This window comes from Gaeumannomyces tritici (genome assembly GCF_000145635.1).
Source record: "Gaeumannomyces tritici R3-111a-1 unplaced genomic scaffold supercont2.2, whole genome shotgun sequence".
Taxonomy (NCBI): domain Eukaryota; kingdom Fungi; phylum Ascomycota; class Sordariomycetes; order Magnaporthales; family Magnaporthaceae; genus Gaeumannomyces; species Gaeumannomyces tritici.
In genome coordinates this window covers 1,564,778-1,590,680 of record NW_008804546.1, presented here as the reverse complement: position 1 = coordinate 1,590,680, position 25,903 = coordinate 1,564,778, and the positions used below count along the sequence as shown (strand labels likewise).

At 59.9% G+C, this 25,903-nt stretch overlaps 10 protein-coding genes across 10 annotated transcripts; 5 read left to right on the top strand and 5 right to left on the bottom strand.

The window, feature by feature from the left end:
- Positions 1–411: 411 nt before the first annotated feature.
- Positions 412–3,319, top strand: GGTG_03053 (hypothetical protein). The gene is made up of 3 exons (XM_009220831.1): positions 412–961; positions 1,031–1,675; positions 1,735–3,319. The coding sequence occupies exons 1-3, from the start codon at positions 810–812 to the stop codon at positions 1,925–1,927; spliced, it is 990 nt and encodes a 329-aa protein (XP_009219095.1). The 5' UTR covers positions 412–809; the 3' UTR covers positions 1,928–3,319.
- GGTG_03052 (hypothetical protein) lies at positions 1,869–4,715 on the bottom strand. Its single transcript, XM_009220830.1, has 3 exons — positions 3,518–4,715; positions 3,139–3,404; positions 1,869–3,064 (listed from the first exon to the last, which is right to left on the bottom strand). The coding sequence occupies exons 1-3, from the start codon at positions 3,659–3,661 to the stop codon at positions 2,272–2,274; spliced, it is 1,203 nt and encodes a 400-aa protein (XP_009219094.1). The 5' UTR covers positions 3,662–4,715; the 3' UTR covers positions 1,869–2,271.
- Positions 4,716–5,959: 1,244 nt separating this feature from the next.
- On the top strand, positions 5,960–9,878 carry GGTG_03051 (hypothetical protein). The gene is made up of 3 exons (XM_009220829.1): positions 5,960–6,235; positions 6,298–6,394; positions 6,471–9,878. Exons 1-3 carry the CDS (start codon positions 6,185–6,187, stop codon positions 9,668–9,670), a joined length of 3,348 nt encoding a protein of 1,115 aa, XP_009219093.1. The 5' UTR covers positions 5,960–6,184; the 3' UTR covers positions 9,671–9,878.
- Positions 9,861–12,706, bottom strand: GGTG_03050 (hypothetical protein). The gene is made up of 2 exons (XM_009220828.1): positions 12,355–12,706; positions 9,861–12,284 (listed from the first exon to the last, which is right to left on the bottom strand). Exons 1-2 carry the CDS (start codon positions 12,522–12,524, stop codon positions 10,310–10,312), a joined length of 2,145 nt encoding a protein of 714 aa, XP_009219092.1. The 5' UTR covers positions 12,525–12,706; the 3' UTR covers positions 9,861–10,309.
- An 801-nt stretch (positions 12,707–13,507) lies between these two features.
- Positions 13,508–15,260, top strand: GGTG_03049 (hypothetical protein). The gene has a single exon (XM_009220827.1). It carries the CDS (start codon positions 13,686–13,688, stop codon positions 15,138–15,140), a length of 1,455 nt encoding a protein of 484 aa, XP_009219091.1. The 5' UTR covers positions 13,508–13,685; the 3' UTR covers positions 15,141–15,260.
- Positions 15,261–15,489: 229 nt separating this feature from the next.
- Positions 15,490–17,136, top strand: GGTG_03048 (40S ribosomal protein S17). Its single transcript, XM_009220826.1, has 3 exons — positions 15,490–15,778; positions 15,886–16,086; positions 16,200–17,136. The coding sequence occupies exons 1-3, from the start codon at positions 15,632–15,634 to the stop codon at positions 16,299–16,301; spliced, it is 450 nt and encodes a 149-aa protein (XP_009219090.1). The 5' UTR covers positions 15,490–15,631; the 3' UTR covers positions 16,302–17,136.
- Positions 16,846–17,769, bottom strand: GGTG_03047 (hypothetical protein; the record flags this gene model as incomplete). The annotated part of the gene is made up of 2 exons (XM_009220825.1): positions 16,846–17,541; positions 17,572–17,769. The coding sequence occupies 2 exons, from the start codon at positions 17,767–17,769 to the stop codon at positions 16,846–16,848; spliced, it is 894 nt and encodes a 297-aa protein (XP_009219089.1).
- A 407-nt stretch (positions 17,770–18,176) lies between these two features.
- Positions 18,177–18,984, bottom strand: GGTG_03046 (hypothetical protein; the record flags this gene model as incomplete). The annotated part of the gene is made up of 2 exons (XM_009220824.1): positions 18,177–18,659; positions 18,958–18,984. The coding sequence occupies 2 exons, from the start codon at positions 18,982–18,984 to the stop codon at positions 18,402–18,404; spliced, it is 285 nt and encodes a 94-aa protein (XP_009219088.1). The 3' UTR covers positions 18,177–18,401.
- A 209-nt stretch (positions 18,985–19,193) lies between these two features.
- GGTG_03045 (SH3 domain-containing protein) lies at positions 19,194–23,836 on the top strand. The gene is made up of 3 exons (XM_009220823.1): positions 19,194–20,984; positions 21,052–21,129; positions 21,210–23,836. The coding sequence occupies exons 1-3, from the start codon at positions 19,289–19,291 to the stop codon at positions 23,063–23,065; spliced, it is 3,630 nt and encodes a 1,209-aa protein (XP_009219087.1). The 5' UTR covers positions 19,194–19,288; the 3' UTR covers positions 23,066–23,836.
- Positions 23,304–25,406, bottom strand: GGTG_03044 (hypothetical protein; the record flags this gene model as incomplete). Its single annotated transcript, XM_009220822.1, has 6 exons — positions 23,304–23,523; positions 23,605–23,626; positions 23,770–24,013; positions 24,350–24,457; positions 24,706–25,123; positions 25,321–25,406. The coding sequence occupies 6 exons, from the start codon at positions 25,404–25,406 to the stop codon at positions 23,304–23,306; spliced, it is 1,098 nt and encodes a 365-aa protein (XP_009219086.1).
- Positions 25,407–25,903: the final 497 nt, after the last annotated feature.

Genomic DNA, 25,903 nt, shown 5'->3' with positions numbered 1-25,903 from the left:
GGGTATCCCGCGTTTCGAGGGGGTGATGACAAGCCGTCTAAACACCACCCATCAAAATGCGCGGTGCACAGGGTCGGCAAAAGCGAGGCAAAGGAGAGTCGCAGGTCAGGTGGGATTGAGAGCTCCCACAGCCATCGACATCTCTCCTCCTCAGCGGGCCACCGTGGCGGCCAAGAAAGGTCGGGGTTGGTCAAATGATATAGACGGGAGTTCTAGTAGCAGGACTGACTGGCAATGGCAAAGACATGGCTGGGGTCGTTGCGCCGGGCATAAATGGGCGCCCGTGCTATCGGCCCCCCTTTCAGTGTCATAGCACGGCAGATGCGAGGTCGTGGTGCGGAGCCGAGCTGCTGACAGATGGCCCCGGGCAATCCATCTTCCCCCGCCTGTATGCGTCTTCCCTTGAGATGAGAAAAACTGGGGCCGCTGAGAAAATGGTTGCTGTCACTGCGCGTCGTTGTGCCGTTCAGCGGATGTAATGGCTGGGGCAGTTGCTACAGCCTGCTTTTGCCGTTGATTTAGAAAAGGCAATCAAATCAATCAATCGTGAGCCCTTCAGCTCACAGCCTCCCGAGCCCACCCATGTGGAGGAGGCTGGAGGCACAATCAAGGCTTGACCAAGAGGCTCAACAGACTCTCACGAACCCGAGCTACGAGTCATTTCCAGCCGCAGACACGCGCACACCACGCCTCTCACCTTGGCCCATTGGAAGCTTGCCCAGCTGCCAGCACTCACACACTCTCACACACTCTCACACACATGACGGCGGAAGAGGCGACCGTGCAGCGAGCGAGTGTCCGATGAGATCATGACCTCGTCCGCCTCCGCCGCCGTTGCCGGCAAGGCCGCTGCGGATCAGCCAGGTGCGCACGAGTGGCACGAGGGGGTGGCGGCTAGCGAGGCGGCCCCTGAGGAGACGGCTTCGGCCAATCCCCGCAAGAGGAAGAAGAGCTCGCGGGCGTAAGTTTTCCCGGAGTCGTCCCGTGAAATCCGACCCTTTGCCTGATATCTGATATGCTCATCAAACAGGTGCGACTACTGCCACGTCAACCACCAGCCCTGCGACAATGCAAAGCCCCGCTGCAGTTACTGCGAGAAGCACGACAAGCAGTGCCTCTACCTGCGTCCGCAGAAGAAGAGAGGTCCCGCCCAGGGCTACCGCAATGCTCTGCACAGCATGCGCGAGAGCGCCGCCGCCTGGGGTGCCGCCTTGACGTTGGTCCCCGAGCTGGCATCGCTCGTCGAGGCCGCCGTCGCCCGCACCGACGAGGGCAAGCGCCTTGCCGCCGCCGTTAGGGATCCCCAGCAGCAAGACTCACTCATCCAGTCGTGGCAGCAGAGCGTCGCCTTCAGGGCCTTCTTCGGCGACGACGCCGCCGCCTCCACCGTCGGTGCCGGCGAGAGCGAGGGAGAGTCGAGGCGGGAGCCTGTCCGCGGCGTCCATGTTGCCCCCATTGCTGCTGATGCCGCGTCGGGGGGCAGACCCAGGCGCCCATCGACCTCACTCACCGGGCAGCCTCTCTCCAGCACCGGCTCGCGCGCCGAGCAGAGCAGCATCTTGACCCCATCCCCGTCCAACGATGGCTCGAAAGCGGCGCTCGGGTCTGTGAACCCAGAGCGCTCACACCCGTCGGTTTCGGTTTCGGACTTGGTGGTAAAGGACGCCGCAAGATCGTATGTGCCGACTTTCCCCCAAGGTTTTCAACTGGAAAACTAATCCTTCTTGTCACCAGCTCCGATGGCTTCTCCCAGACACTTGGGTCCCTGGGCTTCGCCCCGGGCGAGACAGTAGAAGATTTTGTCGCCATGGCCTCCAATCCGGAGCCCATGGAGGATACGGCACTGGAGCTGGACCCGTCACTCGGGAGTGAAATGGACCAAAAGGCGTATTACGAATTACTAATGGGGAAAAGCTTCTTCTCATAACCACCGTCCAGAGGTACCCGGAGTGCCAGCGAAGAAGCACCAGGATTTGCATCTGGACAAAATGATAGGCATTATAATTTACAATATACCCGTCTCACGAAGCCGGGAGAAGCAACCACAGCAAGGATTTTTTTCAAAGTGGCCACTAGGAACCACAGAACCATCGGTTTCCTCGAGCCCAACAAGAGGCCAATTCGAGGGATGAAGGAAAGCGAGAACGAAACCCCCAGCAGCCACCAACAGCTCCCGAGGTACTACAAAAAGGCCGGTCTCGCAACCATGGATCCAGCCAGAGGAATAAGGGCAAAAGAAGACGAAGTCACCAAACAAAAAAACAGTACACTTCATGCCCCACCCGAGACTCGTCTTGATGCTAAAAGCCAAACCGCCGCCATGTCGGTGCATCGCTGAGCCCAGCCCAAGTCCCAGTTCATACCCTGAAGCGTTATCATTTCTGCTGCAGTCAGGGCCGTGTGCTCACGGCCCTCCCGTTGTGCGGTCCAGACATATTGGCAAATGTCCACCGTCAGCGCGTTTGCGATGGACGTCATGCCCACGGGGGAAGCATCTGTAACGTCGCGGCCGCAGATTCTCAGAACCTCGTGCAGGTCCTGCGACCAATCCCAGTGGCCGTCAGCGGCCTGGAGGCTGACGAGGCGCCGCAAGATCTCGATTCGGTTCTGTGGGTCGTAGCCGCCGGCGCTGTACGGCTGTTGCTGGTGTTGAGCGTGTTGATGTGGCTGCGGCACCGTCGAGATTATGGTCGAGTGTTTGCCGTCGGTGCTGCTGAGGGCCGGGCTCGAGCTCGTGTCGGGCTGCTGCGCGAACTGCTGCTGCTGAAGGTGCTGGAGCTGCTGGTGGTAGGTGTTGACGGCGCTCGGTGAGGGCTCCGCGGAGCTCAGGGGCGAGGGCTGGCTGTGGTAGCCCTGCGAAGGTCCCGAGGTGCTCGGCGCATGACCGAAGGCCGTCGTGGAGGGCGGCGATTGGTAAAACGTCGACGAGCCGGCCGGGGCGAACGGCTGTGCGTGCACATGCGCCGTGTTCGGCGCTGTCGCCGGATTTGGGTTGAAGCCGTGGTGAGGAGGGCTCCTCAGCCCGATGACGATGAAGATGGCGAGAAGTATCAGGTCGATAAAGCTAGTTGGAAGCATTGTCAGAGTGGCCCGGCCCAACGTCAGGATCGATCCGAAAGGGTCAACACTAAGCCATACCAGTTCACGGCCGAACCTGCTACTCCCACAGCCCTCCAGATGATTCGGGCGTCGCTTTCGTTCGGGAAGCGATTGGCATAAGTGAGGGAACCCAGAGCCTCCTTCAGTTTGAGTTCACTGTCGAGCTCGGCAGTGAGATAATAAAGAGGTGCAATCCATATTCCCGCAAGTGCGACGAGCCATGTTGGAATGATGAATCTGTGATATATGCCGGATTTTGCACCCAACAAACAGCAGTAGATGCCCAGGAAGAATTGAAGTCCCGTCTGCGCAACGTTGATGGTCGAGCACCATGCGATTTGTCAGTTCGTGTTGCGATTTTCGGGCCACAGGGTTGTTTGTAGTAGGCCCCTGTTACTTGATGAAGGCAGGTACATACCGCAACTACGCCGAGTATAAAGACGAGGCTTCGGAAGGTGAAGATATAGATGATTCCATAGACAACTGCTCCCGTGACCAAGCTCTGTATGGGGAGAATATAGGAAAACGCCCTGGGTATCGTGGTGCAGCGTCCGGCGGACATTGCGGCGGACTGGGTTTTGGCGACAAGCAAGGAGGGGAAAGAAAACGACAAGCAAGAAGACAAGACACGCAACAGGAAAACCAGACACAACTAAGACAGCAGCTCCAAGCGTGGGGCCGGAGAAGAGAATGGTTTGACGGGGTAGCGATTCAGCCACTCTTGAGCACAAGTGCAAGAAGCAGCTCATCCATTATGCCGCCAAGGCCTGCCCTCTCTAGATTATCGAAGGCAAACGAAAAGAGCGCAAAAAAAGAAGCAAGAAGGCGAAAAGAGAGGGCGACGGCGGCTGATGGCGGGCGCGGCTGTCGTACATAACCGCCTGAGCTAGGGGGGGGTGGTATCCTGTTTCTCGATCCGAAAAGAACCAGACGCCACCCGCTACCGCGTTTGTTCCCATGTCCCCCTCCTCTCCTCTCATTTTGGGCTGGGGTGCCACGCCCCCGACCCGGTCTTGTTCTCGCTGGCCTACATCTAGCGTGCGGCTGATCGCCCACGTCCGATAGATGCCAGTCCCACTGGCACAGCCTAATCCCAAATATGATAGGCGAGGAGGGACAACCCCCGGTCCTGGTGCTTGATGGGGCAGTGTTGCTTCAGCTCCATTTATTTGCTGTTCTCCGACCCGGCCATGCTTGCAGGCCTGGGCTGGCACGCTGGGTGGTGGGTGTGGGTACGTGGGCGCCTGGCCGTTGGTAGTCGGCCTTGGCTGCCAGTCGGCCTGGCCACGATGGGCGTCTGTCGTCGAATGGAAGGTGCGGTGCTTGGATGCCCGGCTAGGGCGGGGTGGCACTTTTGGCGTCCAATTTTGTGTTTCGTGTTTCAACACAAACGGCGCCTCCTCCAAAGGAGCCGATGGATGTGCTAACGCCGGCACTATCACCTACATCCATGTGTGCTCAGAAGGCAGCGTGGCTGCTAAGAACGAACGGGGCAACCCAAAAGAAATATCACTCATTACGGAGCCTGTCCGGGCTGGTCCCTACCCCTTGCTCTGTGGGTGGCCATCGCTCCAGGTTTGGAGATGTGAAAGAGGGGGGGCACGATGCAGGAAATGGCCCACACAAGCCCTCCATGGCTGCCTGCCCTGGCTGCAGTCAAACAAACGTCGGGGAGAAACAAGAAACGGAACCAAAGCAAGACACATCCGGTATCCCTATGCCGCCTGGCCTGACATGTCAGGCCACGCATCGATGAATCGGCCAGAAACCTGCACAGACGAATCTTCAATGTTCTGGCGCCAGCTTGTGCAGCAACGCGCGCATAACTGGATCGGGAAACGGCTCGAGCGATCCGGTTGGGGGTTACAGCACAGCAGTTTCACTACCACCTGTTTTACGGCCGTGGTCGAGGTTCGGCTCGTCTTACCGATGCAAGCACAATTAACGGATCCCATATGGATTTCAGGTAGAGCTCTGCTTGCTTTGACAGATGGATCTGCTCCAGTGAGAAGCTTGGAGCTTCTTGAGCTTCTCGAGCTTCAGCCAATGAAGTGAACATGGTAACGAAAGCAAGCGCCCAACAGTCTAGAAGCGAGCTAGACGCAGCGCAGGTGCCAACGGAACCCAAAAGCAAGGCCGCCATGCACAAGAAGATTTCCAGAGCAACAAAATTGCACCTTGTCTACCGTCTGCAAGGGAAATAAACAGTAAAAACCCACCTCCCAACAGGGGGGTTAAAACTAGAGATCACAGGGGTGGCAAAAGGGGGGTCACGTGCTGGCATGAAGTTGGTGAAAGAAGGAGAGAAATCGAGAAAAGCTTTTGAAGGACGAGAAATTCTTGAAGTCTCGTGCCATCCCCCCAAGTCACTAGGACCCCTGCGATTTCCAGTTTTAACCCCCCTGTTACCCCCTTATTACTGTACTGGGTGGGTTTTTATCTTTATTTCCCCCGCAGATGGTAGGTCCCAAACCTTAATGTGGTGGATGCAAGATACATTTTCTTCATTAGAAAACCAAGTCAAACTAATGTACCATCAGGATCCACTGTACTAAGGTTTGTGATTCCTGGGACCTGTACATACATCGCACCTTGCACATTGTCAATGTTGGTACATACGCACGCGGGGGCGTTTTCCATGGGATGAAGGCTCAACTTCAGACAGCAGCCGGGATGAAAACATGAATGGATGAGCCTGTCGCGAAGCTTGGATGAGGAAGCGGGCGGGTCCTGGAGTGCATTCGACAGTGCGCGCCACGTGCGCTGCATTGGTGGAGGGACCCCAGCTGGGGAGCCCTGGCGCTGCCCCACGCGGGATGGATTCAGTTCCAACGAATGGATGATCAGGGCGGTTCAGGTTCCAAGATTGGGATGACCGTGGCCGACGGGGCAACCAATCTACGCGTCGCGTCGTCTGCGCCCGAGTTGGGAGCTTATGCGATCCTAGCCGACACCTCCGAATCGCCTCGACGTCGCCAAACTTCGCATTTTGTGCATTCAGCTCGCCATAGTTGTATAGTTCTTGCCCAGCTTCCGATGACATGCTGTTGCTGGCTGTGTTCCCCTTACCTCTCCGTCCCACATAATGACAGCCGAGACAGCAGCCCCCACCATTAAGGCCATTGAGGCGAGCACAGTAAGGCATCTCGTGCCCCGCGCATTCGCTGCTGCACATAGCCTAACACCCCTCCGTCGCAGGTCCACCAAATCCAGTCCGGCCAGGTCATTGTTGACCTCTGCTCTGTTGCAAAAGAGCTAGTCGAGAACAGCATCGATGCCGGCGCTACAGCCGTCGGTGAGCGCCGCCCCTCCTCCTTGCGCTCCTTGCGCACACGGCCCCGAGCACTGCTGACCCGGCAGTCTCAAACCAGAGGTCCGGTTCAAAAACCAGGGCCTCGACTCGATCGAAGTCCAGGACAATGGCTACGGCATAGCCCCGCACAACTACGAGGGCCTGGCGCTCAAGCACTACACGTCGAAGCTGTCGTCATACACGGACCTGGACTCACTGCAGACCTTTGGCTTCCGCGGTGAGGCCCTCTCGTCTCTGTGCGCCCTGTCCCACTTCACCGTCACGACCTGCCTGCAGTCCGATGTGCCCAAGGCCGTCAAGCTCGAGTTCGAAACTTCAGGGAAGCTCAAAGGCACCAGCGTTGTTGCCGGACAAAAGGGCACCATCGTCACGATCGAGACGCTCTTTTACAACCTCCCCGTCCGCCGCCGCGAGCTGGAGCGCAACATCAAGCGTGAGTGGGGCAAAGTTGTCAACCTCCTGAACCAGTATGCCTGCATCCAGACCGGCATCAAGTTCACCGTCTCCCAACAGCCCACCAAGGGCAAGCGCACCGTTCTCTTCTCGACCAAGGGTAACCCCACCACGAGGGAAAACATCGTCAACGTCTTCGGCGCCAAGACTCTGTCGGCCCTGATAACTATGGACCTTGAGCTCGAGCTAGAGCCCACTACCAGCCGCGGGGTCGCTGCACTTGCTGGAGATGGCTCCAAGGAGACGGAAACGACGGTGGTCCACGTCCGCGGCCATGTTTCTCGGCCCGCCAGGGGAGAGGGGAGGCAGACACCGGATCGCCAGATGTTTTACGTCAACGGGAGGCCCTGCGCGCTGCCCCAGTTTGCAAAAGTGTTCAACGAGGTCTATAAGGCATACAACTCGACGCAATCACCCTTTATATTTGCCGATATCCAGCTCGATACCCACCTATACGACGTAAACGTCAGCCCAGACAAGCGGACCATCCTCCTCCACGATCAGGGCCGTATGCTGGACAATATGAGGGAGTCCCTCATCGAGCTCTTTGAGAAACAGGACGTCACAATCCCTGTTTCGCAGCTACAGTCCCAGAAGCTGACAACGCCCTTCAAGACGCCCGTGGTCAGCCGCCGAAGCAACGCCCCCATGACCGCCGATATGCCACAGTTTGCAAAGGCGGCCAACACGGAGGGCTTGGGCGCCCCATCGCGACCCCAGGCGCATGCGCCTGCCTCGAAGCCTGGATACACGGATGCCGTCGACAGCGACGAGGAAGCACCAGAGTTAAACCAAAGACCTGATGCAGCAGCAAAGGGTACTAGCTTAATCGGACGGTGGGCTGAGAGGGGATCCGCCTCCCGCCCCGAACCGCCAGCCCCTCCGCGCCCCCAATCGCCAGATTCTCAATCCGAGCCGCCAAAGGAGAACAACGCAGACGACTTTTCTCGACGGATCGAGCTGATGACCTCGCGTCTGAGAGGAGATTACAACTATATCGACGAGCCGAATCATTCGTCCACCCCAACAACTCAGCGGAACCAAGAAAACCCGAAGACAATCGAAGATGGCTCCGACAAAACCCACGAGGACCAGGGGGAATCCGCAGATGTTAACACGGACGTCTCTGAAGAGAGGCCTATTCCTTCCATCGAACCACCCAGGAGTCAGGTTCAGAGAGCTGGTCCCCCTGCGTCATTACCCCGCTCATTTAAACGACCGTCCCCCGAGGTTGCTACCATCACCGTAGGGGATTATGCCGTGACCAGAATGATTGGGTCGCCCTCAAAGCGTCAGAAGACGGGCCTGAAGCCGCCGTCAAGTAATTCAAAGTCACTGACCAGCACAAGACCCAAGGCTCCTGTGCCCTCCTTTAATGGACGCATCACGCAAATGTTTGCGGCTGCTTCAGCAAGAGCGGCGGGGTCTTCGGGGGGTTCCCTGGCTGCCGGGTTGAGGATCGCTACCGAAGAAATCGACGACGACTCTGCTTCCGAGTCCACGGATGGCGTTGAAGATGAAGAGCACGCGGTGGAGGAAGAGAAGGAGGGGGAGGAGGAGAGGGGAGAGACGCCCCGGAAAGAAGACAGCGAGCCCGCCGACGAACTCGAAAGTCCTGGTCCTGACCTAGACAAGGATCAATCAAAAGAGCAGGACACCAACACACATGGCGCAGATGAAGACGAAGGGGATGAAAGTTCTGGCCTCTTTGTTGATTCTGATGGCGACGGGGACGACGAATATGTGAACGAGGATGAGAAGAAAAAGAGAGAAGAGGAAAAGATAATAGAGATGATCAAAGAGGTGGAGAAGGCTGCCGAGGAGCCGAGCGAAGAGATGCAGAAGAGGTCGAACGCATTTCTGAAGGGTGGTTCCCGGCGGAAAGACTCGACACTTGAACTGGTCCAGCAACTGAAACTGAACGAGCAGTCGATCCTGCGGCAGATGAAGTCGTGGCGGGACTCACTCGAGGCAGCGGTCATGGACCTGAGAGCGCAGAAGGGCGACAAGGACGATGGTGGCGGGGGCATCGAGAGCATAGAGGCCGAGTCCGCCGAGGCGAAGCTGTCCTTGACGATCACCAAGGACGACTTTGCCAAAATGCGCATCGTCGGCCAGTTTAACCTCGGCTTCATATTGGCGGTTCGAGAGGCGGCAGAAAAGGAGACCGCGGCCGTATCAGCAGAGGGCAGAGTGGGCGATGACGAGCTCTTCATCATTGACCAGCACGCCTCCGATGAGAAGTACAACTTTGAGCGCCTACAAGCCAACACGGTGGTGCAGTCGCAGCGCCTCGTGCGGCCTAAGCAGCTGGAGCTGGCGGCTCTCGAGGAGGAGATCATCATAGAAAACCAGGCGGCGCTCGAGGCCAACGGCTTCGTCGTCGAGGCGGACCAGTCGGGCCGGTCGCCGGTCGGGTCGCGGTGCCGGCTGCTTAGTCTGCCGCTGAGCCGCGAGACGACCTTTTCGCTCGCCGACCTCGAGGAGCTCGTCAGCTTGCTGGCTGACAACCCGTCGTCGGGCGCCACGACGGTGCCCCGGCCGTCGCGCGTCCGCAGCATGTTTGCCATGCGTGCGTGCCGCAGCAGCGTCATGGTCGGCCGCGCCCTCTCCCGCGCGCAGATGGAGAAGGTGGTCCGTCACATGGGCGAGATGGAGAAGCCGTGGAACTGCCCGCACGGCCGGCCGACCATGCGCCACCTCTGCGGCCTGGCCTCCGCCTGGGATAAGAGGGCTTGGTCCGAGGGGGACGACTTTGGCGGCGGGCCCATCCCGGTGGACTGGTCCGTGTATGATGGGGTGTAGTGCTGGCTGTTGGCTGACGGTGCGATATCAAGATGGAGTTGATGTGAATATTTCAAGACATAAGACGGAGAAGTCGAATATGGATACCCACGTAGAATCGTTGAAACAGACGTTGGAACTCTTTCGAGCTGCTCACATGCATGATAATTCTACGCACGTTTCTGGGCATAGGCAACGAAAAAGAATGAGATGAGAAAATAACATCCGTTTCCTATCTAGATGGGAATATCTACTGTTACAACATGCGTCCTCGAACACCCAGAGACTGAAAACAGAAAAGGAACCAACATCAAACCGAAGCCCATTAAACATCATCCATGCGTGAAATCCGTCCCAGGGGCATCTCTCCAAATACAGAAAAAAACAGCCAACAAACAAGATCATGACCAAACACCCCCTATCAACTGACGCCTCGACTGCTGGCCGCACGCCGGATCAGCATAAAACGAGGCTGCTGACTGGATTCCTACCCCTGTCCAGCCCTTCTGGATCAAAAGACTCGCGTTTTGACGCCGGTTTGTAAGCCAAACAAGATGAGAAAGAAAAAAAACAGCTCAAAGACTCCAGTGATGTCTTCTCAGGCCATTGCGGCCAAACCCCCAACACAAGCAAGCCACTGCTAGAATATTCCCACCTCGCTCAGTCGCGCAGCGCGTACCTCGACCTGCCCTCCTCGACCACCTTGCCGCTGACGTTCCTCCTGCTGGCGAACCTGCCGGCAGCAGCGCCGAGGTCGTAAAAGTCGGTGCCCGACGAGATCTGACGCGGCGTCGCCGTCCCGGCGGCCGCCGACGCCGCGGGGGGCCCGGGGCTCGCGACCCTGCCGACGTTGGCCGTGGCCACCATGACGGGGGGCGTGGCGGGCCTCAGCTCGCCGTAGGGCTTGGAGTAGCTGAAGGCCGACTCGGGCTGGATGGAGCTGTCGCGCTGGCGCGGCGTGAGCCGGCCGGCGCCCCACGACAGGCGCTTGCTGATGCTGCGCCCGGGCGTCGAGCTGCCGCCCTTCTTGCCGCGCACCTCGTCGCCCGCCGCCGCCGGTGGGGGGCTGGACATCCTGAGGTCGCCAATGTCCTGGCCGCCGCTGGCCGAGAGCTCGTCGGACGGGGTGTTGCCGCGGTTGCCGCGGTTGTAGTGCCCGGGCGCGCGCGGCGGCGTGGCCGGCGTCGACAGCGAGGTCACCGAGGTGGCCGGATTAGAGCGGAGCGGGTGCTGGTGGCGCGGGGGCGCGGGGCCTCGGCCGCCCAGGTCGTCGTTCTCGTCGTCCTCGGGGGCCATGGGGGACGGGGCGGCGCGGGATCGCGGGTGGCGGCACGAGGCGTCGTCGTATAGTCCGTTGCCGTTGCCGTCGCCGGTGCCGGTGCCGGTGCCGTAGTTGGCCTCGTCCTCCGAGTCGTCGTCGGAGACGCCGTCGTCGCGGCCGAGGTCGCGGCGCTGGTTGACGGCCGAGTATGGGCGGTTGACGCCGCCCGACGCGGCGGCGCGGACGAGGTTGTTGACGGCTTGGTTGCGCTGCTGGGTGCGGCTGATGAGCGAGTCCGACGTGTACCAGGCTTCCGTGAACTTTGCGTTGCGGGCCTGCTTGCCACCGGTGGACTCGTCGAGGGGCACTTCGGAGTAGGTGCCGCGAGCCTGCTGGTCCTCTTTCTTGGAAGGCGTCGAGGCCGGAGACTGGGACTGCAGCGCGGGCTGGTACGACACGCTCTGGTGATAGCTGTGGCGGCTGGCTGCAGCGGTGGCGGGGCGCGACGAAGACGGCGACTGAGAGCCGCCCGCCATCATATTGCGCAACTGGGCAGAGTTGGCAGAGTTGCGTGGCGAGTTGCCCGGCGTGATCTGGTACTGGCGGCTCGGCAGGTTGATGCGCGAGTCCCTGGGCGAGTTCTGGCTGGCTTCGCTGCCGCGGCGCGTGTGCGAGAAAGGGATGGAGGTCGGGCGAGCCAGGTCTTCGTCAGCCGGCAGGCCTGACCTGCGATTCGAGTCGGCAAGCGACGAAGACGAGGCTGTGGTTGCGACGGACGACTTGTTGCGCTTGTGCTGACGGCGGCGCCCAGCCGAGACGCGTGACGTCAGGTGCGGCTCGAGCGGGTTCATATCGGGCGGCATGAGGCTGATTTGGCGAAACTTGATGCCCAGCCAAGCCGAGATGGCGAGCGAGACAAAGTGAAGACTGGCCCCTCCAACGAGGGTCCAGTAAAGCGCGGGAACAAAGTACCTCATCAGCTCCTGGCTGGCGACAAGTGTCGTCCAGGAATCTCTGCCCGAGGTGACCGACATGACGCCATAAGTGTAGATGGGCATGATGCAGATGTCGGACAGCGAGGCAAACAGCATGTAGGATGCCGACGAGGCCGGAGTGCGGCCACCAGCAGGCCGCTGCAGGTGGTAGATGCCATAGGAACAGTGGATTACAACGACCCCGGCAGTGATGCGCATAACCATGGCCACCAGAATATCGACGTTGGTGATCAGGATCATCAGGGCCAGTATGCCCAGGGCCGCAACCAGCTCGACTACGCGGAGGCCGAGCTGGAACACCCTCATGCGCCTGATCCAGTTTTTGGTCCTGGGTCCCAGCTGCCTGAACCGCCTCCGTGGGCTGGGGACCTCATGGGTGCTGCGAGTAAGCTGTCAGTTGCTGCCCGGGCCTCCTTCATCTTGTCGTCTTGGAGAGCCCTGTGACTTACTCCGGGTGCTGGTTAAAAGTGACCAACGGGCCATTAGGCTTTAGCTTTGGTGGCGGCTTCACCTCCCAGCTGGCGCGCGTGAAGGCCTTGGGATCGAATGTGGCTGGAGGGAAGCGGGCATCGTTGTACTTCTCCTGGTCGTAGAGAAAAGGCTGTTGGGCGCCCGTCATGGTGGCGACTGCTGGAACCCCTCAGCCGCACGGCGAGGGAGTTGCTGCTGGCTGCTGGAATGAGTCGCAGGGAGAGGAACTGAAGATTTGTGGAATGCGTGATGTGGAATGTGTCTGTTCCAGAGGGTGCTGTCTCAACCGCGATATGTCTGGACGGGATATCCCCCAAAGAAATGCAAAATGGGGGGGGCCATTACGTCGATTGTTGTCGCACGCGAGGTTGACCAAGCAACCACTGCAGCTTATCATTTTTGGTGCGACTACCCCTTGCAAGCGCCGGGTTGCTCCCCTGTCGGCGCCTGCACCTTGTTTCAGCTGCCCTGCTCCTTCCCCAATAAACTCCCGCAATTCTAGCCTCTGCGGATCCAGCCACGCTAGCCTTGCTGCTTCCATGTCAGCCGGTTTTTGTGCCCAACGACCGAAAGGTTACTGAGTAGTTTCGTCCTTCACCGTTGCTCAGCCGCCGTGTTCGGCTGGGTGGTTGCTGGGATGGCGCTGAAGTAGGCACCCAAAGACGAACACAGGCTCGGCTCATCCCGGCCCACCAGTCACAGGCATCCAAACGGGAGATCTACGAGTGCTACTTATACTTGGGTCGGTAGGTTTTATCAAGGAAGAGAAGCCGAAATGGCTACAGAACACGCAACTGGAGCTCCCCAGCGCCAGAATAATCGCACTGTAAGACCAGGCAACAAGTGCTTATGCGGTTCCTGCCATACGAGAACCCCGAACTCCCGGAGCTGCCCGCGCAGCTCCGCTCAAATCCCAACCATGTTACCCAGACTGGGCTAACAGCCTAGGACGAAGTGGTTGATCGGTGAACCCGCTTTTTTGCACCTTCCAAGTCAAGTTTGGCTATTTGAGGAGGGGGAGGGATGGGCTCTATGAAGTCTAGCCAACAGACGTCGTATACTATCTCACTATCTGCTTCTGACGAACGTCCCCTCCTTGTCTAAATGGAAAACTCCTCTTTGGTTAGGCGTGCTTGGTTGAGAGGGTTAGGGTTTCATGAAGGAAACACCAGGTGCTTCGGCGGGGGTGTGCACGGTCCATCCTCGTCGCCGCGTAGTTTGAGGAGCGTCGAATTTTGCCAACCTCAGTACTCCAAGCGGAATATCAAGCGCCGCGGTTCGAGAGCTTCATAAAGCCACTGGGACGACCATGGGGAAGTCAATATCCCCCGGAGGGGCTCTGCTCCGGTCATCACGCATGTTTTCGCTACCTGCGCCGCTGAAGCCGCCGAAGAATAATGTCACCACAGCGACCCAGAATCTATCCTTCTCGGCGACTACGCCGTACCCGACTCTGCAGACAGTCACCACCCCCTCCACATCGCGCTCCCGTGGAGACTGGGGATTCAAGCGGCCGCTGCCCCTAAAGTCGACCACCAAGTCTTCCACTCCTCTCATCCGCGTGAGGCAGGTCGACTCGAGCGAGCAGGTTACTGACTTCGCCTCAGCCGCCGATCATACCTTGACTCTTCAGAAGTTCCAGGAGATGAACATCCCGGTCCTTATACCACAGCACACGCGCATTGCCCACCAGAACAGCACAATCAGCCTACCTACCACGTCGGTGTTTGAAGAGGAGTTCGATAGCACCGTCATGGATGCAACCCGTGCCCGCCTCCTTCGCGACAAGCGCTGGAGATTCTCGGGGCCATGGTTGGCCGGCATGGCGGAGGGCGAGTTCGAGAACTACCTTAAGCGCAAGGTTGCTCCGCGCAGGTCCGAGTTCCGCTGGTGGTTGAGGAAGGATATTGCGGCCGAGAAAAACAAGGTGGCGGCGGCCGAGGCGATAGATGCGGGCAACACGGGTGCTGATGTCCCTCGAGTGAAGCCCGAGGACATCTCGAGCGCCGAGCTCACTGAGGAGCTGCGGAAGCTGCGTGAAGACAGGCCTAAGCTATTCAAGGCTGTTGGCGAGTTCCTAGATCTCGCTCCGATCCAGCAGAAGGGCGTAATATTCGCGGAATTGACCCAAGGCAAAGAGATCAGGGCCCCCGAGTCCCTGGGCAACCCTTATGCCGAGCAGGGGCCCCCCGTGACACACCCATCCGCTGGTATCTCATACCTCAGGACCAGCGCCTTCGTCGAGAACCACCCCGTCTACGGCCCACAGGCGTACCGTCGGCATGTCAGGGCGCGCATGCTGTCCATTGCCAACACCGCTGCCAATGCCAAGATCCTCTCATCCGGGAAGATTGGTGTAGGCGGCTTCGTGACAGACAGCCCACAGTCCAAGTACGATGCCCCGGGCAAGAAGAATCGACTCGGGTTCGACCACACAATTGTCGGTGGCCGCAAGATGTACGTGGAGCCGCACTCGGCCGTCGTCGACGCCAAGGGCAATGTCAAAATCAACTCCATAACAGGGACATGGACCCCCATGGCCGCCTTTGTTGCCAAGCAGCTTGATGGCGAAGACGTGTCGGGCCCGATACAACAAGAGGACAACCTGATGCGACGCCGGGAGATAACTAGGGCACTCCCCGTGAGAGTACGGGAAGATGCGGACAGTGTCGGAAGTGCCCAAAGCTATGGCTTTTACGGCGCGCGCGCCGACTTTGCCAGTCGCAAAACGTCCACTGAACCAGAGAAGCCGCGCTGGTCTTGAGGAGAAGGAAGGCACGTTGACCATCATGGATACTGCTTGCGGGGGTCACGCGGACCGTGTATTATACAGACCATGGCCTTGCCGCGCACGAGAGATGTCTTTTCAATAGATCAATGCACGCATATACGTCCAATAAGCTGTGTGTGATCTGTTCGCGGCCGCTGTTCATCGTGACGGGACAAGCCGAGCTGCCTCCTTGAGCTGAGCTGGCTGGAGCTCAGGTGGGGTTGCGGTCTTACAGTTGACAAAACAGTAGTGGGCCTAGACACGCACTGTGAGACTCAAAGTGGAGCGCGCTCGTGCACGTGACAGCCTCCCAGCTTCCTTCCCCTGCGTGCCCTAACTATCCCGCCAGACCACCAAATTCTCGCCGCTGCAGTTCTGCGAACCGAACCCCATTTTGCTCGTCTACCCTCAGTTCAGCCCGGCCGACAACCCGCGATACCTTCCTCAACCAATCCCTTCACCACCACCAGCAAAACACCGCCAAAATGGGTCGCGTTCGCACCAAGACCGTTAAGAAGTCCGCCAAGGTCATCATTGAGCGGTACTACCCCAAGCTCACCCTGGATTTCGAGACCAACAAGCGCATCTGCGATGAGATCGCCATTATTGCCTCGAAGCGCCTGCGCAACAAGGTATGCGGGCGGACTTTGACCCCCGGAGGAGACTCAAGGGAAAAAGGTTGTGGGAGCCCACGAGGGAACAGAATTCTGACGCCTGGGAAACTCGACTTGCTCGACAGATTGCCGGCTACACAACCCACCTGATGAAGCGCATTCAGCGCGGCCCCGTCCGCGGTATCTCCTTCAAGCTGCAGGAGGAGGAGCGCGAGCGCAAGGATCAATACGTCCCCGAGGTCTCGGCCCTCGACTTCACCCAGAACTCGGAGAATGGTCAGCTGGACGTCGATGTCGAGACCAAGGACCTGCTCAAGCACCTCGGCGTATGTGCCCACCGCCCGCCTTCCCCCGCGGCCCTACACGAGCCAGGTTGCTGTACCGTGAGCACTGTCGGGCAGAATCGCCTGCTAACATTCGTACTCTTCTCCTCAACTAGTTCGACTCGACCATCCCCGTCAACGTCATCCCCGTTACCCAGACCCAGGCCACCGAGCGCGGCGCACGCCGCTTCGGCGACAGGCCCCCTCGTCGCGACTAAGTCGAGGCTGTTACGAACAAAATTTTGGCGGTTGCATCTCATCATCTACAACGGTACAACTCGGAATGGCAAATGGTATTTAGGGATTGGTTTGCTTTTCGGCGTCTTCATGGGAAGGTAGTGAGAGCATACTAGATTCAAAGACAGGATCTTTTGCCCACTAAGGTGTCGCTGACTCTCCAGGCTTGCCCTGGGGACGATGCTTGATTGCCAATACTTCTTCCACCCCCATGCACACACCATATATCTTGTGCTGTGGTGCTGCTACTGTGATGCCACCAACAGGTCGAGGCAAGCCAGCGTCCCGGTCACTGGCTTGCATTCCTCGATGACGACGAGGCGAATGCACTTGCCAGGCCTATGGATGAAGTCCGCTTGCTCGACCGCCACTCCACCTTGGTGCCCTACCGGATACTCTGCGGCAAACTGCTTTGTATTCAGGGTATCATGGTTGGTGTAAGCCCAACTGAGTGTAAATCATGTGGCCTCGTGACCTAATGACTGCATTCCTCACTTTATGCCGGACTCGATTCCCCGCGCAAGCTCAGCGGGGCTTGTGGCCTTCGAGCAGCATATGTACGTCGTCCTCTCCATCGGAGTCCTGCTCTTTGCTAGGGGGCTTTGGTGCTGCGATGGTCTTTTTCTCCCGGATGTCAAAGTCGATCAGACTCTCCTTGCCCTTTCTCTTTGTATCGCCGCGTTCGAGAGCCAGGGTCTTGGATTCCTCCGTAGCCGCTATGCCCTCCGCGTCTATCCTGAGCCGCGCGATGTCCTCGGCGAGCTTCTCATCGGCGGGCGGGGCGGCGTCTCCCTTCTTCGCCTTGGGGCCGTCCTCGCCGTACAAGTCGATGCGCACGTCGGGCATGCCGATGCGCTCCCAGGCGCCCGTTTCGTGCAACTGGACCTTGACGTAGAGCGCGCGGCGGGCGCAGTCGTCGGAGCACCACTTCTCGAGCTCGGCGGTGCGCACAATGTCGAAGTCGGCGCGGCCCTTGTTCACCATCTTCCACGTGCCGGCGTTGGGGATCCGCTTGTGCGGGAGCGGGCACAGCGCGTAGCCGCAGGACCCCGCGATGTTGCGCTCCTCGATCAGGTCGTCGTAGTCGGTCGGCTGGAACATGCGGACGAGGCGCTTGAACTCGGCCGCGTCCGAGGCGGCGGGGTTCGATGCGCTGTACTTGGCCGCCGGCGGTGGTGGAGGCTTGCCGTCGGCGGTCCCCTTGTCGTCGTCGCCTGCTGCCTTTTTGCTGCTTTCGCTGTCGTCGCGCACCAACGGGAAGTCTAGGAGCCGCAGGAGGGAGCGGAATATCTCGTCCTGGATGTCCTTCTGCTGCTGGATGATGGTGGCATGCTGGACTGCTATCCGCCGCGCCTCCGCCTGCTTGCCGTTCTCTTCTGGCTGGGCGGCGGGCGTTTTAGGCTGCTTGAGGATGCCCTTGAGGGGCTTCTTTGCCGCAGACGACGACATCGTCTTCTGGACTTGTAGTCGCGCGGCCTGACGAGGAAGAATTTATTAGGTTACTCCCGAGGTGTATTGCCAGCGAGGCTCCAACCCATATCTAGCTTCCGCTTGCATCGCAACCTGTTGCTTGTGCTTTTGCCGGCGGCAAGCCCGTTTCTTTGGTGGGGTGCAGCTTTTCAAAAAAAAAAAACGCAGCCACAATGAGGTAAGACCTGCGCCACAGCTGGAAACCATGCGATTCTGGATATAGGATTTTTCAGTGCGCGCCAAGGCTTCACCATTCTGGAGCTCCCCGTCCGTGCTGGCCCTGCCATAGTCGCACTGGGGCGGGTCACCAGCAAACACATCGCATCATGGAAAGCACCCTGATCTGCCTCAGCGCCCAACCCCCAAATCTCTGGGACCTTGGTTGCGTTTGAGACGCCCCCTGGATGGCCTCGTCTGTGCCGAGCGCGTGACTTGGATCTGGGCCTTTTTCTATACTCGGCGCACAGCATCTTTTCCTCCCCGCGCCGTCTCTCGGAGAGTTAGCGCACAATGGGCTGTTTCCATTTGCTCCGTAATTTCGATGCGCACCGCGCGGGCGGCTGCTGTCTGCCATCCATATCCTGGGGGGCATCGCAAGGAACAAGATCAGGCTACAGTAGGCTCGGGGTAGTGTTTCCGAATCCGCTTGAATCCAAACAGAAAAAAGACGGAGGCGGCGCGCTGGGCAATGTGCCATTGTGTACTCTCGGGGCCTCTTTCTGGCCAGCATCGTTCCCCACCGCCTCCTTGGACAGCACCACAGCTAGCCCGAAACGGGCAATGCTTGATCTTGGGGGAGCAACTGGACCCAGATCGGCCACGGTGCGCGGTACGGTGGAGCCATTTTCAGGAGCTCCTGCCTTCATGCGCTGACGTCGCCAGACCCGTGTCAGCCGGGCTCGGGCTTGATGGCACGCATTTTGCATCATCCCCAATTCCCGCAGCATTGACCATTGGCTGGGCTGCTCTTGCACTGTATGGGCTCTGCCACCACCCAGGCCGCATCATCAGCGACAACACCCACACTGACTGCCCACCCCGGCTAGAACGAACTGGCCCGACCAAACAAAGCGTGGCAAGCATTGAAGCTTGCTGACGGCGCCCGTGAACCGGCCTCATCAATCCTCTGATCTTGTTGCCTGCAAGAAAGGCCCCCTCCAGACACACCCGCCCGCCCGCCTTCCTGTTCTGCATTTTGCCATTTTGGTCGAGCGCCGCAACGGCCTCGCCGCTCTCTGACCCAGCGGGCCGTTTATCCCTGCATCTGGAAGCGCTGCTGTCTCGGGGAAAGATTTGTCGTGTCGTGTCCCAGCCGTGGAATACCTGACCTAGCCCTTCACCAACATTGACCACCCCCGCACCCGCCCTCCATTTTGCAGCTGCCGCCGCGCCCACTCATAGTTAGTCTGTCAGCCTGCCAGCCAGCCAGCCAGCCAGCCAGCAAGCCTTGAGCTTTTAGCCATTGCTCCCGACTGCACGCCTTGCAGCCAACGCCACCATGGCTGCCCCCTTCAAGGTCAAGGCTCTTTTTGAGTATTCATCCCCGCACGAGGACGACCTGCAGTTCGCCGCCGGCCAGATCATCACCGTGGTCGAGGAGGAGGATGACGACTGGTACACGGGCAAGTATGTCGACGACGCTGGGGCCAAGCACGAGGGCATTTTCCCTCGCAACTTTGTAGAGAAATACGAGCCCGTCGCTCCCCCTCGCCCGACCCGGACCCGCGCCAAGAAGGAGTCAGAGCCCGCGGCGCCGCCTCCTGCGCCCCCGCCAGCAGAGCTTCCTGCCGATGCCCCGGCGCCGTCTTCCAAGCCCGCGACTGAGGACGAAGAGCCGGAGCCTGTCGCCCACGCCGCTCCCGCGCCGCCCAGTCTCCCGACAGCGCCCCCGCCCGAGGCCGCCCCCGCCCCGGCTCCTCCGGTCCCTCCAGTGTCGTCTACTCCCCCACCCCTACCCAAGGCTGCCGAGCCTCAGGCCACGTCGCCACCCATCTCGGCCAGGCCCTCGCCTGGGCCCTCCAAGAACGCACCCCCGCCCCCGGCCGCAAAACCCTCTGGAAATGCCTTCAAGGATCGCATAGCTGCTTTCAACAAGACTGCTGCGCCGCCTCCAACCCCTTTCAAGCCCAGTGGGCTGACTGGCGCCACTGGCTTCATCAAGAAGCCATTTGTCGCGCCGCCGCCGAGCAGAAATGCTTACGTGCCTCCCCCGAGAGAGGCTCCCACGACAAAGGTCTATCGCCGGGACGAAGACCCTGAAATCAAGGAGAGGGAACAGGAAAACCTCCAGAGCGCCGAGAAGGCCGGCCTGGTCGCCGGCAGCTCCCAAAGCGCCGAGGGCGAGGAGGAGCCAAAGCCTTTGAGTCTCAAGGAGCGCATGGCCCTGCTCCAGAAGCAACAGCAAGAGCAGGCTCATCGCCACGCCGAGGCTGCAGCAAAGAGGGAGAAGCCCAAGAGACCAGTCAAGAAGCGTATCGAAAGCAACGACGGGGCTGACGAGGGCGAATCGCAGTCCGCACCACCTCCTCTTGAACGCCAGGATAGCGAAGATACGGCAGGTCGGCCATCTGTTGATGAGCCGCCTGTCGGGCGCGCCAACCGGAGAAAGTCGTCCACCAAGGGTCTGGGCGAGCCGAACGACGGTAATGAGGCGGATCTCTCGGGAGCAGGCGACACAACCGAGGGCCAAGAGGATGTTACTGAACGCGAGGATAGCGACGACAAACCGGCCCTCCCCGTTCGGGTGGCCGCCCCTGTCCCTGCCCCTGCTGCTGAGACGCCCGAGGCCGAAGGAGGCGAAGAGGAGGAGGAGGAAGAGGAAGAGGATGAAGATGTCGACCCCGAAGTCCGGCGAAAGGAAGAGCTCCGCGCAAGGATGGCCAAGATGAGTGGAGGCATGGGGATGGCCGGCATGTTCGGAATGCCAATGCCCTCATCGTCGGCTCCGAAAAAGAAGAAGGCCTCGGCGCCCACCGAGAGGCGGTCGAGCGAAGCTCCCGAGGCCGTGCCATCGCCGGCATTCCAGGCTCCCCCAGTGCCTGCCATGATGATGGCACTCCCAGGGCTGTCTGCTGCTAAGCGTCCGGAGGAGAGCGCGCCAATTCCCGAGGGGCAATCTGAAGACCCGGTGGCAGAAAATAACGACGATGAGGATGGAAGCACACCGATGCAGGCCCTCACGCCTGCCCCTGGCTGTAAGACACGGCCTACTAGACCTGACGACCCGAGCTTGTTTATATACTAACACGATGCTGTCCATAGCGCTCGCCCGCGCGCCTACGGGCGGCGCCCCTCCTGTTCCAAGCGTTCGGCCAGCGCCGCCGCCTGTCCCATCTGAAGGTATTTGACTTGGGCTTTGGAGAAGCTCGGCCCGCCCCTGCAGAAGCTTTGGTGGTGACGGCTAGACTGACACTTCGAAGCTCGGTCACCCCCAGCGCCTCCAATGTCCGGACTGAAATCCCCGAGCGCGGGTTCCGAGTCGGACGACGAACTGTCGGAGAAGGCCCAGGACAACCTCTCGACCCCACGCAGCGAAGCTCCGCCGGCCACCAGGGCACCGCCTCCGCCACCGCCCGTGGCAGCGCCGTCGTCTATCGATCCCGGGTCGCCCCGCTCTCCTGTTTCTAGGCAACGGACTCTTTCAGGCGAGGGCATGTCTCCGACCTCACCGACCTCCCCCTCGAGCAAGCGCGCGAGCCGGGTTCCCCCGCCCATCCCCACCTTCAGCCCGACGCCGCCGCCCGCGTCAACACGGCCCCCTCCGCCGCCGCCTCCTGGAGGTATCAGTCGGCAGAATACCGCAGACAACAATCGCCCCCTCTCGCCCACTACTGCTTTCCGCAAGGAGGAGTCAAACGGTGACGACGAGATTACAGAATACGAGGGCGATTACGACACAGACATCGCGTCGTCGGTGCCACACAAGGATGCTCTCAAGTCGCACGGGCGTGACTCGAGCTTTGAGGAGGCTGCTTCGACGACATCGCCGCCGGCGCCGGCGCCCCCTGCCCTGCCCCCCTCGCTGCCTCCGCCAGTCCCGTCTTCGAACGCCCCTCGTGCTCCTCCGCCAGTTCCAAGCATGCCGCCTCCACCGCCGGACAACAAGCCATCGACGGATATGCCTCGTGCCGCGCCGCCGCCGCCGCCGCCGCCGCCACCCGGCCAGGAAGCTCCCAAGCAAGACGCTGACTACGACCCCTTCAACTATACCGCAGCTCGGGTAGCTCCGGCCGCTCCCAGCCACCCTCCGCCACCGTCAAAATCGCCCGAGCCCGCATTTTCCCCGCCGGAACCGCACGCCATGTCACCACCTGCGATGCCATCAACGCTACCACCTGCCATGCCACCCGCCATGCCTAACTTCCAGCCTCCGCCACTCCAGACACGAGCCCCGCCTCCTGCGCCACCTAGTAATCGCGCCCCACCTCGGCCATCTCTGGAAGTACAGCGCTCGGTAACAAATGTCCGGAGGTCAATTGACTTTTCACGGCCGTCAATGGAGTCGGGCTTTGTTGCAAACGACGTTGACCTGGCGCCCCAGTCGGGTTGGTGGCTGCAGCCCAAGGGTCTCCCGCCACAGCTACAAGGCCGCAAGGACATCTTCTTCGAGTCGGAGGAATCGCAGTCAGCGGACCAAGGAACGACAATGGTAACTCGTGACATGTACATCTTGTACCAGGACTATTCACAGACCGTCATCACGGTCACTTTCGATCCCCAAGACACGTCTAATGCACACCTCGGCCAGCGGCACGAGCCTCCGCCCCGGGCGCTGCGCCAGGATCAACTAGAGGAGTCGTACGAGCGATTTGGTCGGCTGATATCGACGGCCGTCACAAGCAAGAAAGACTCGGTGGTTGGCGACGGGACGCCGCAGGGTCTTGTCTACGAGCTGCTGAGGCCCCTGGGCGATGCCCTGCTCCCAGTAGGTACCCGTGCCTACGGCGCGCTCGTGTACTCCAACCTAGCCAACGCCAGCACGACGCTCAACGACGAAATCCGGCCGGGCGACATCATGTCGGTGCGCAACGCCAAGTTCCAAGGCAAGCACGGAGCCATGCACGCTAAGTATAGTGTCGAAATTGGCAAGCCGGACCATGTGGCGGTGGTGGCCGAGTGGGACGGGACCAAGCGCAAAGTGCGGGCGTGGGAGCAGGGGCGTGAGAGCAAGAAGGTGAAGCTCGAGAGCTTCAAGCTCGACGACCTGCGCAGTGGCGAAGTCAAAATCTGGCGCGTCATGCCGCGCAGCTGGGTCGGTTGGGAGGGGCAAAACTAGGGCACCCGTCCCGCCGTTGTGCCATATGCTCGCCCCTTGGCGTGGACGGCGACGCGTCCGCCCGAGACTGCTCATCTTGCGGTCCATGAAACCCGCCATGCGCCGCGGCTCAGAGGCGGAGAAGGCAGAATAGCCCAAGGATCGGGCACGGCCTGGGGTCCGTTGTGGACGCGCTGCGCATGCGGGAGGCCGATTCGGGGGCTACAACAGCCGTGACCGGGGATTGTCAAAGGAGGGCTTATTGTTTTACAAACTTGGCGACAACGGAGACAAATCCGCCGTCGTATCGATGCATACTGCGGCGGGCAGGAGCATGGGCTACGGCGAGGCGCCTGCTGACAATGTGAAGCTCGCTCAGTCTGTTCTTGTGCGTATGGAAGGGGGTTGTCTGACGGGCTCGAGTGCCATTGTCGGCGCGTTGGTGGAAACGAAGGCGGGCCTTGACGTCTTGCTTGTTTCTTGTGATTCACAGCCACTATGTTGTTCCTTGTTCTGTTCGGGTCATAGCATCATAACTGCCATTTCGTGTTCCCACTCACATCATGTTTACCCCAAACCAACCTGCATATTTGTTAGCTGCGGGCAATGGCCACTATGCGGGTTCATGTCGTAGTGCAGCGTGGCTCTGTACATGCAGTCAGTTCGTTGCAACGCTGGGATTGCGTCGCAATAACAAACGGGGGGCTTGATTCTTTCTCTCTGACGACCCGCGCTGCTGTCTGGCCGGCCTCCAGACGCCGGACCAGACGCCAGACCAAACGAGGGGCGGGAGGCTGTTGAGCCGCAAATTTTAGGCAGCTGCCCGCCCATTTCTAGGGCTGGCTTGGCTCTCCCCCTCCTTCCCATGGCCGAGTCGAGGGCCTCCAGTGTAACAGCGACTCGAGCTGCAGACTGACCGACCTGACCGGCCCGGACCTGCAGGGCCGGTGTGGCGATGGCTGATGGATGCTACGCGCACAAAAGCCCCGGGCGGTTGCATGAACAGAGCGGCCTGATCTGGGGCGAGGGCGGCCAGCTAATCACTTGTCGTTGCCCGCGGTGCCGCCCTCTTTATGTGCTGGGATTATTAGCCGTCACATGTGCGTGGTGGCAAAACGATAATTCTCCGAGTCCCTCTGGCCGTTTATTCTGCCCCTGCACAGAGTGGAAGCTAAAGAAGCCCGTTGCCTCTTCTGTTGCCTCCTCCTCCCCTTCAATTTTTATTTTTATTTTTTATTTTTAGATTGCAAGTCGAGAACTTGCTTTCCCTACACCCCCTCCCTTCCTCACTCCCGTGGTACACACCAACATCGCCGTAGGGCGACGGGACAAGGCGGCGGCGGAGACAGATGGGGAAATGTCCATGTCATTCACTAGGCCACGCGAGCCGAGCACCGCCACCACTGCCTGGCACTTTCCAGGAGATTAATCTGCCGATTAGAGAATCACCGGGTATAGAAGGGGTAAAAAGTGACAAGGAAGGAGGTTGCGAAAGGTATTTTATGCCACGTACCAAGTCGTCATGTCACCCCTCGACCGAGCTTCCATTGATTGATACATGATACTTTGTATAATAACACTGTAGATTCCGGGTTCGGGGCACACGGGAACGGCAATAAAGCTGCTCCTCGTGAGCTCCATCCCTGCAAAAATCGCAAAACTTGGTCTAGGGTCAGCTCGTAGTGGGAGTTGAGAATGCCGTCGGCGACTTGCAGGCCCGTGATACTTGTTACGCCCCGTCGGCCTCCGTTGTCGGAGATCCTCTTGACATCGATAGTAAGTCTAGGTAGCCAACTAGCAGCCCCCTCCCCAGATGCCGGGGCGCTCTTCTGCGAGGAGCCGCGATACGGCGAGCATGCCGCCCTCGTGAAGGCGCGCGCGCAAGCCATGCTCAGAGCACCACATGGAGTCGACCGGCGAGCCGTGTGCCCGCAGTCCAACAGTCCATAGGAGGCAATGCCGCGCCCCCCCCAGCTCGCTGCCGCGGCCAGAACTGGCATGTGACCGAGGGGCCAGCACCACGTCGCCGGGGCGCCGGGCGATCTTAGGACGCGCGCAGTGAGCCGCCGCAACCTCGCCCTGTCTGCGAGAACACGGGGGGTTGTCTTTCAAGCAGAAACAAACGCCGGGCTGCGCCGGGAGGTCAAGATACGAAAATGACCTGTGAGCGGACGGGCACGGCACGGCCTTTGGTAGCCTTATCCCCTAATACTTTTAAACATCTCCTTCGCGACCGTGAACGAAAAAGAAATGGCCTCAATTTCTGTTACAAGCACCGCGTGCTCGGGCATTCGAGGGAGGGCGACAAAGGGAGAGGGGCGGCGAGAGGAGCTGGCTCGCCCTGGTTGGTGCGCCCTGCCATGCGCCCGGCCGTCCAACGATCAAAAAGAAGCGGAAGGAAAAAAAAAAAGGAAGGTACATCTACACATACATGATCCTCCTTGTGTGCCTGCCCATGTGTCAGACCGTCGCGGCGGCTCCGCGCCACCCACCCGGTGCGGACCGCTCGCCTAGCTAGCTAGGTAGCTGGCTCTTCTAAGCTGCCGACCAACAAACCCACGGGTGGGTGGATCTCGGCAGCATGACTGTGCATGTAGCGCTCATGTAGCATTCAGCTTCCACCAGCTGTGGCGGCGGCGCCGTTGTTGGTTCGCTTGATATGTATGGTCATCCGTCGTCAGGAAAATGGCGGCCTTTCTTTCTTTTCCCCCTCCCCCGCTTCATTTTTTTTTTTGCTTCTTCCCGCCGAGAAACGCCCGCATCTGATGCCGTGTGGGGTCGCGGCGCGAGTGTGGCGGCTGTGCCGCAGGCAGGGCTGTGGACTGTTGGTGACCTACCTATGTTGGGTGTAAATCTCAG

Coding starts and splice junctions, on each gene's coding strand:
- GGTG_03053 (XM_009220831.1), top strand. CDS start 810: ATGACCTCGTCCGCCTCCGCCGCCGTTGCCGGCAAGGCCGCTGCGGAT. Junction 962..1,030: donor AGGAAGAAGAGCTCGCGGGC/GTAAGTTTTCCC, acceptor CTCATCAAACAG/GTGCGACTACTGCCACGTCA. Junction 1,676..1,734: donor GTAAAGGACGCCGCAAGATC/GTATGTGCCGAC, acceptor TCTTGTCACCAG/CTCCGATGGCTTCTCCCAGA.
- GGTG_03052 (XM_009220830.1), bottom strand. CDS start 3,661: ATGTCCGCCGGACGCTGCACCACGATACCCAGGGCGTTTTCCTATATT. Junction 3,405..3,517: donor TTATACTCGGCGTAGTTGCG/GTATGTACCTGC, acceptor AACGTTGCGCAG/ACGGGACTTCAATTCTTCCT. Junction 3,065..3,138: donor GCAGGTTCGGCCGTGAACTG/GTATGGCTTAGT, acceptor GCTTCCAACTAG/CTTTATCGACCTGATACTTC.
- GGTG_03051 (XM_009220829.1), top strand. CDS start 6,185: ATGACAGCCGAGACAGCAGCCCCCACCATTAAGGCCATTGAGGCGAGC. Junction 6,236..6,297: donor AGGCCATTGAGGCGAGCACA/GTAAGGCATCTC, acceptor CCTCCGTCGCAG/GTCCACCAAATCCAGTCCGG. Junction 6,395..6,470: donor TGCCGGCGCTACAGCCGTCG/GTGAGCGCCGCC, acceptor GTCTCAAACCAG/AGGTCCGGTTCAAAAACCAG.
- GGTG_03050 (XM_009220828.1), bottom strand. CDS start 12,524: ATGACGGGCGCCCAACAGCCTTTTCTCTACGACCAGGAGAAGTACAAC. Junction 12,285..12,354: donor ACTTTTAACCAGCACCCGGA/GTAAGTCACAGG, acceptor GCTTACTCGCAG/CACCCATGAGGTCCCCAGCC.
- GGTG_03049 (XM_009220827.1), top strand. CDS start 13,686: ATGGGGAAGTCAATATCCCCCGGAGGGGCTCTGCTCCGGTCATCACGC.
- GGTG_03048 (XM_009220826.1), top strand. CDS start 15,632: ATGGGTCGCGTTCGCACCAAGACCGTTAAGAAGTCCGCCAAGGTCATC. Junction 15,779..15,885: donor CGAAGCGCCTGCGCAACAAG/GTATGCGGGCGG, acceptor CTTGCTCGACAG/ATTGCCGGCTACACAACCCA. Junction 16,087..16,199: donor ACCTGCTCAAGCACCTCGGC/GTATGTGCCCAC, acceptor CTCCTCAACTAG/TTCGACTCGACCATCCCCGT.
- GGTG_03045 (XM_009220823.1), top strand. CDS start 19,289: ATGGCTGCCCCCTTCAAGGTCAAGGCTCTTTTTGAGTATTCATCCCCG. Junction 20,985..21,051: donor CCTCACGCCTGCCCCTGGCT/GTAAGACACGGC, acceptor TGCTGTCCATAG/CGCTCGCCCGCGCGCCTACG. Junction 21,130..21,209: donor GCCGCCTGTCCCATCTGAAG/GTATTTGACTTG, acceptor GACACTTCGAAG/CTCGGTCACCCCCAGCGCCT.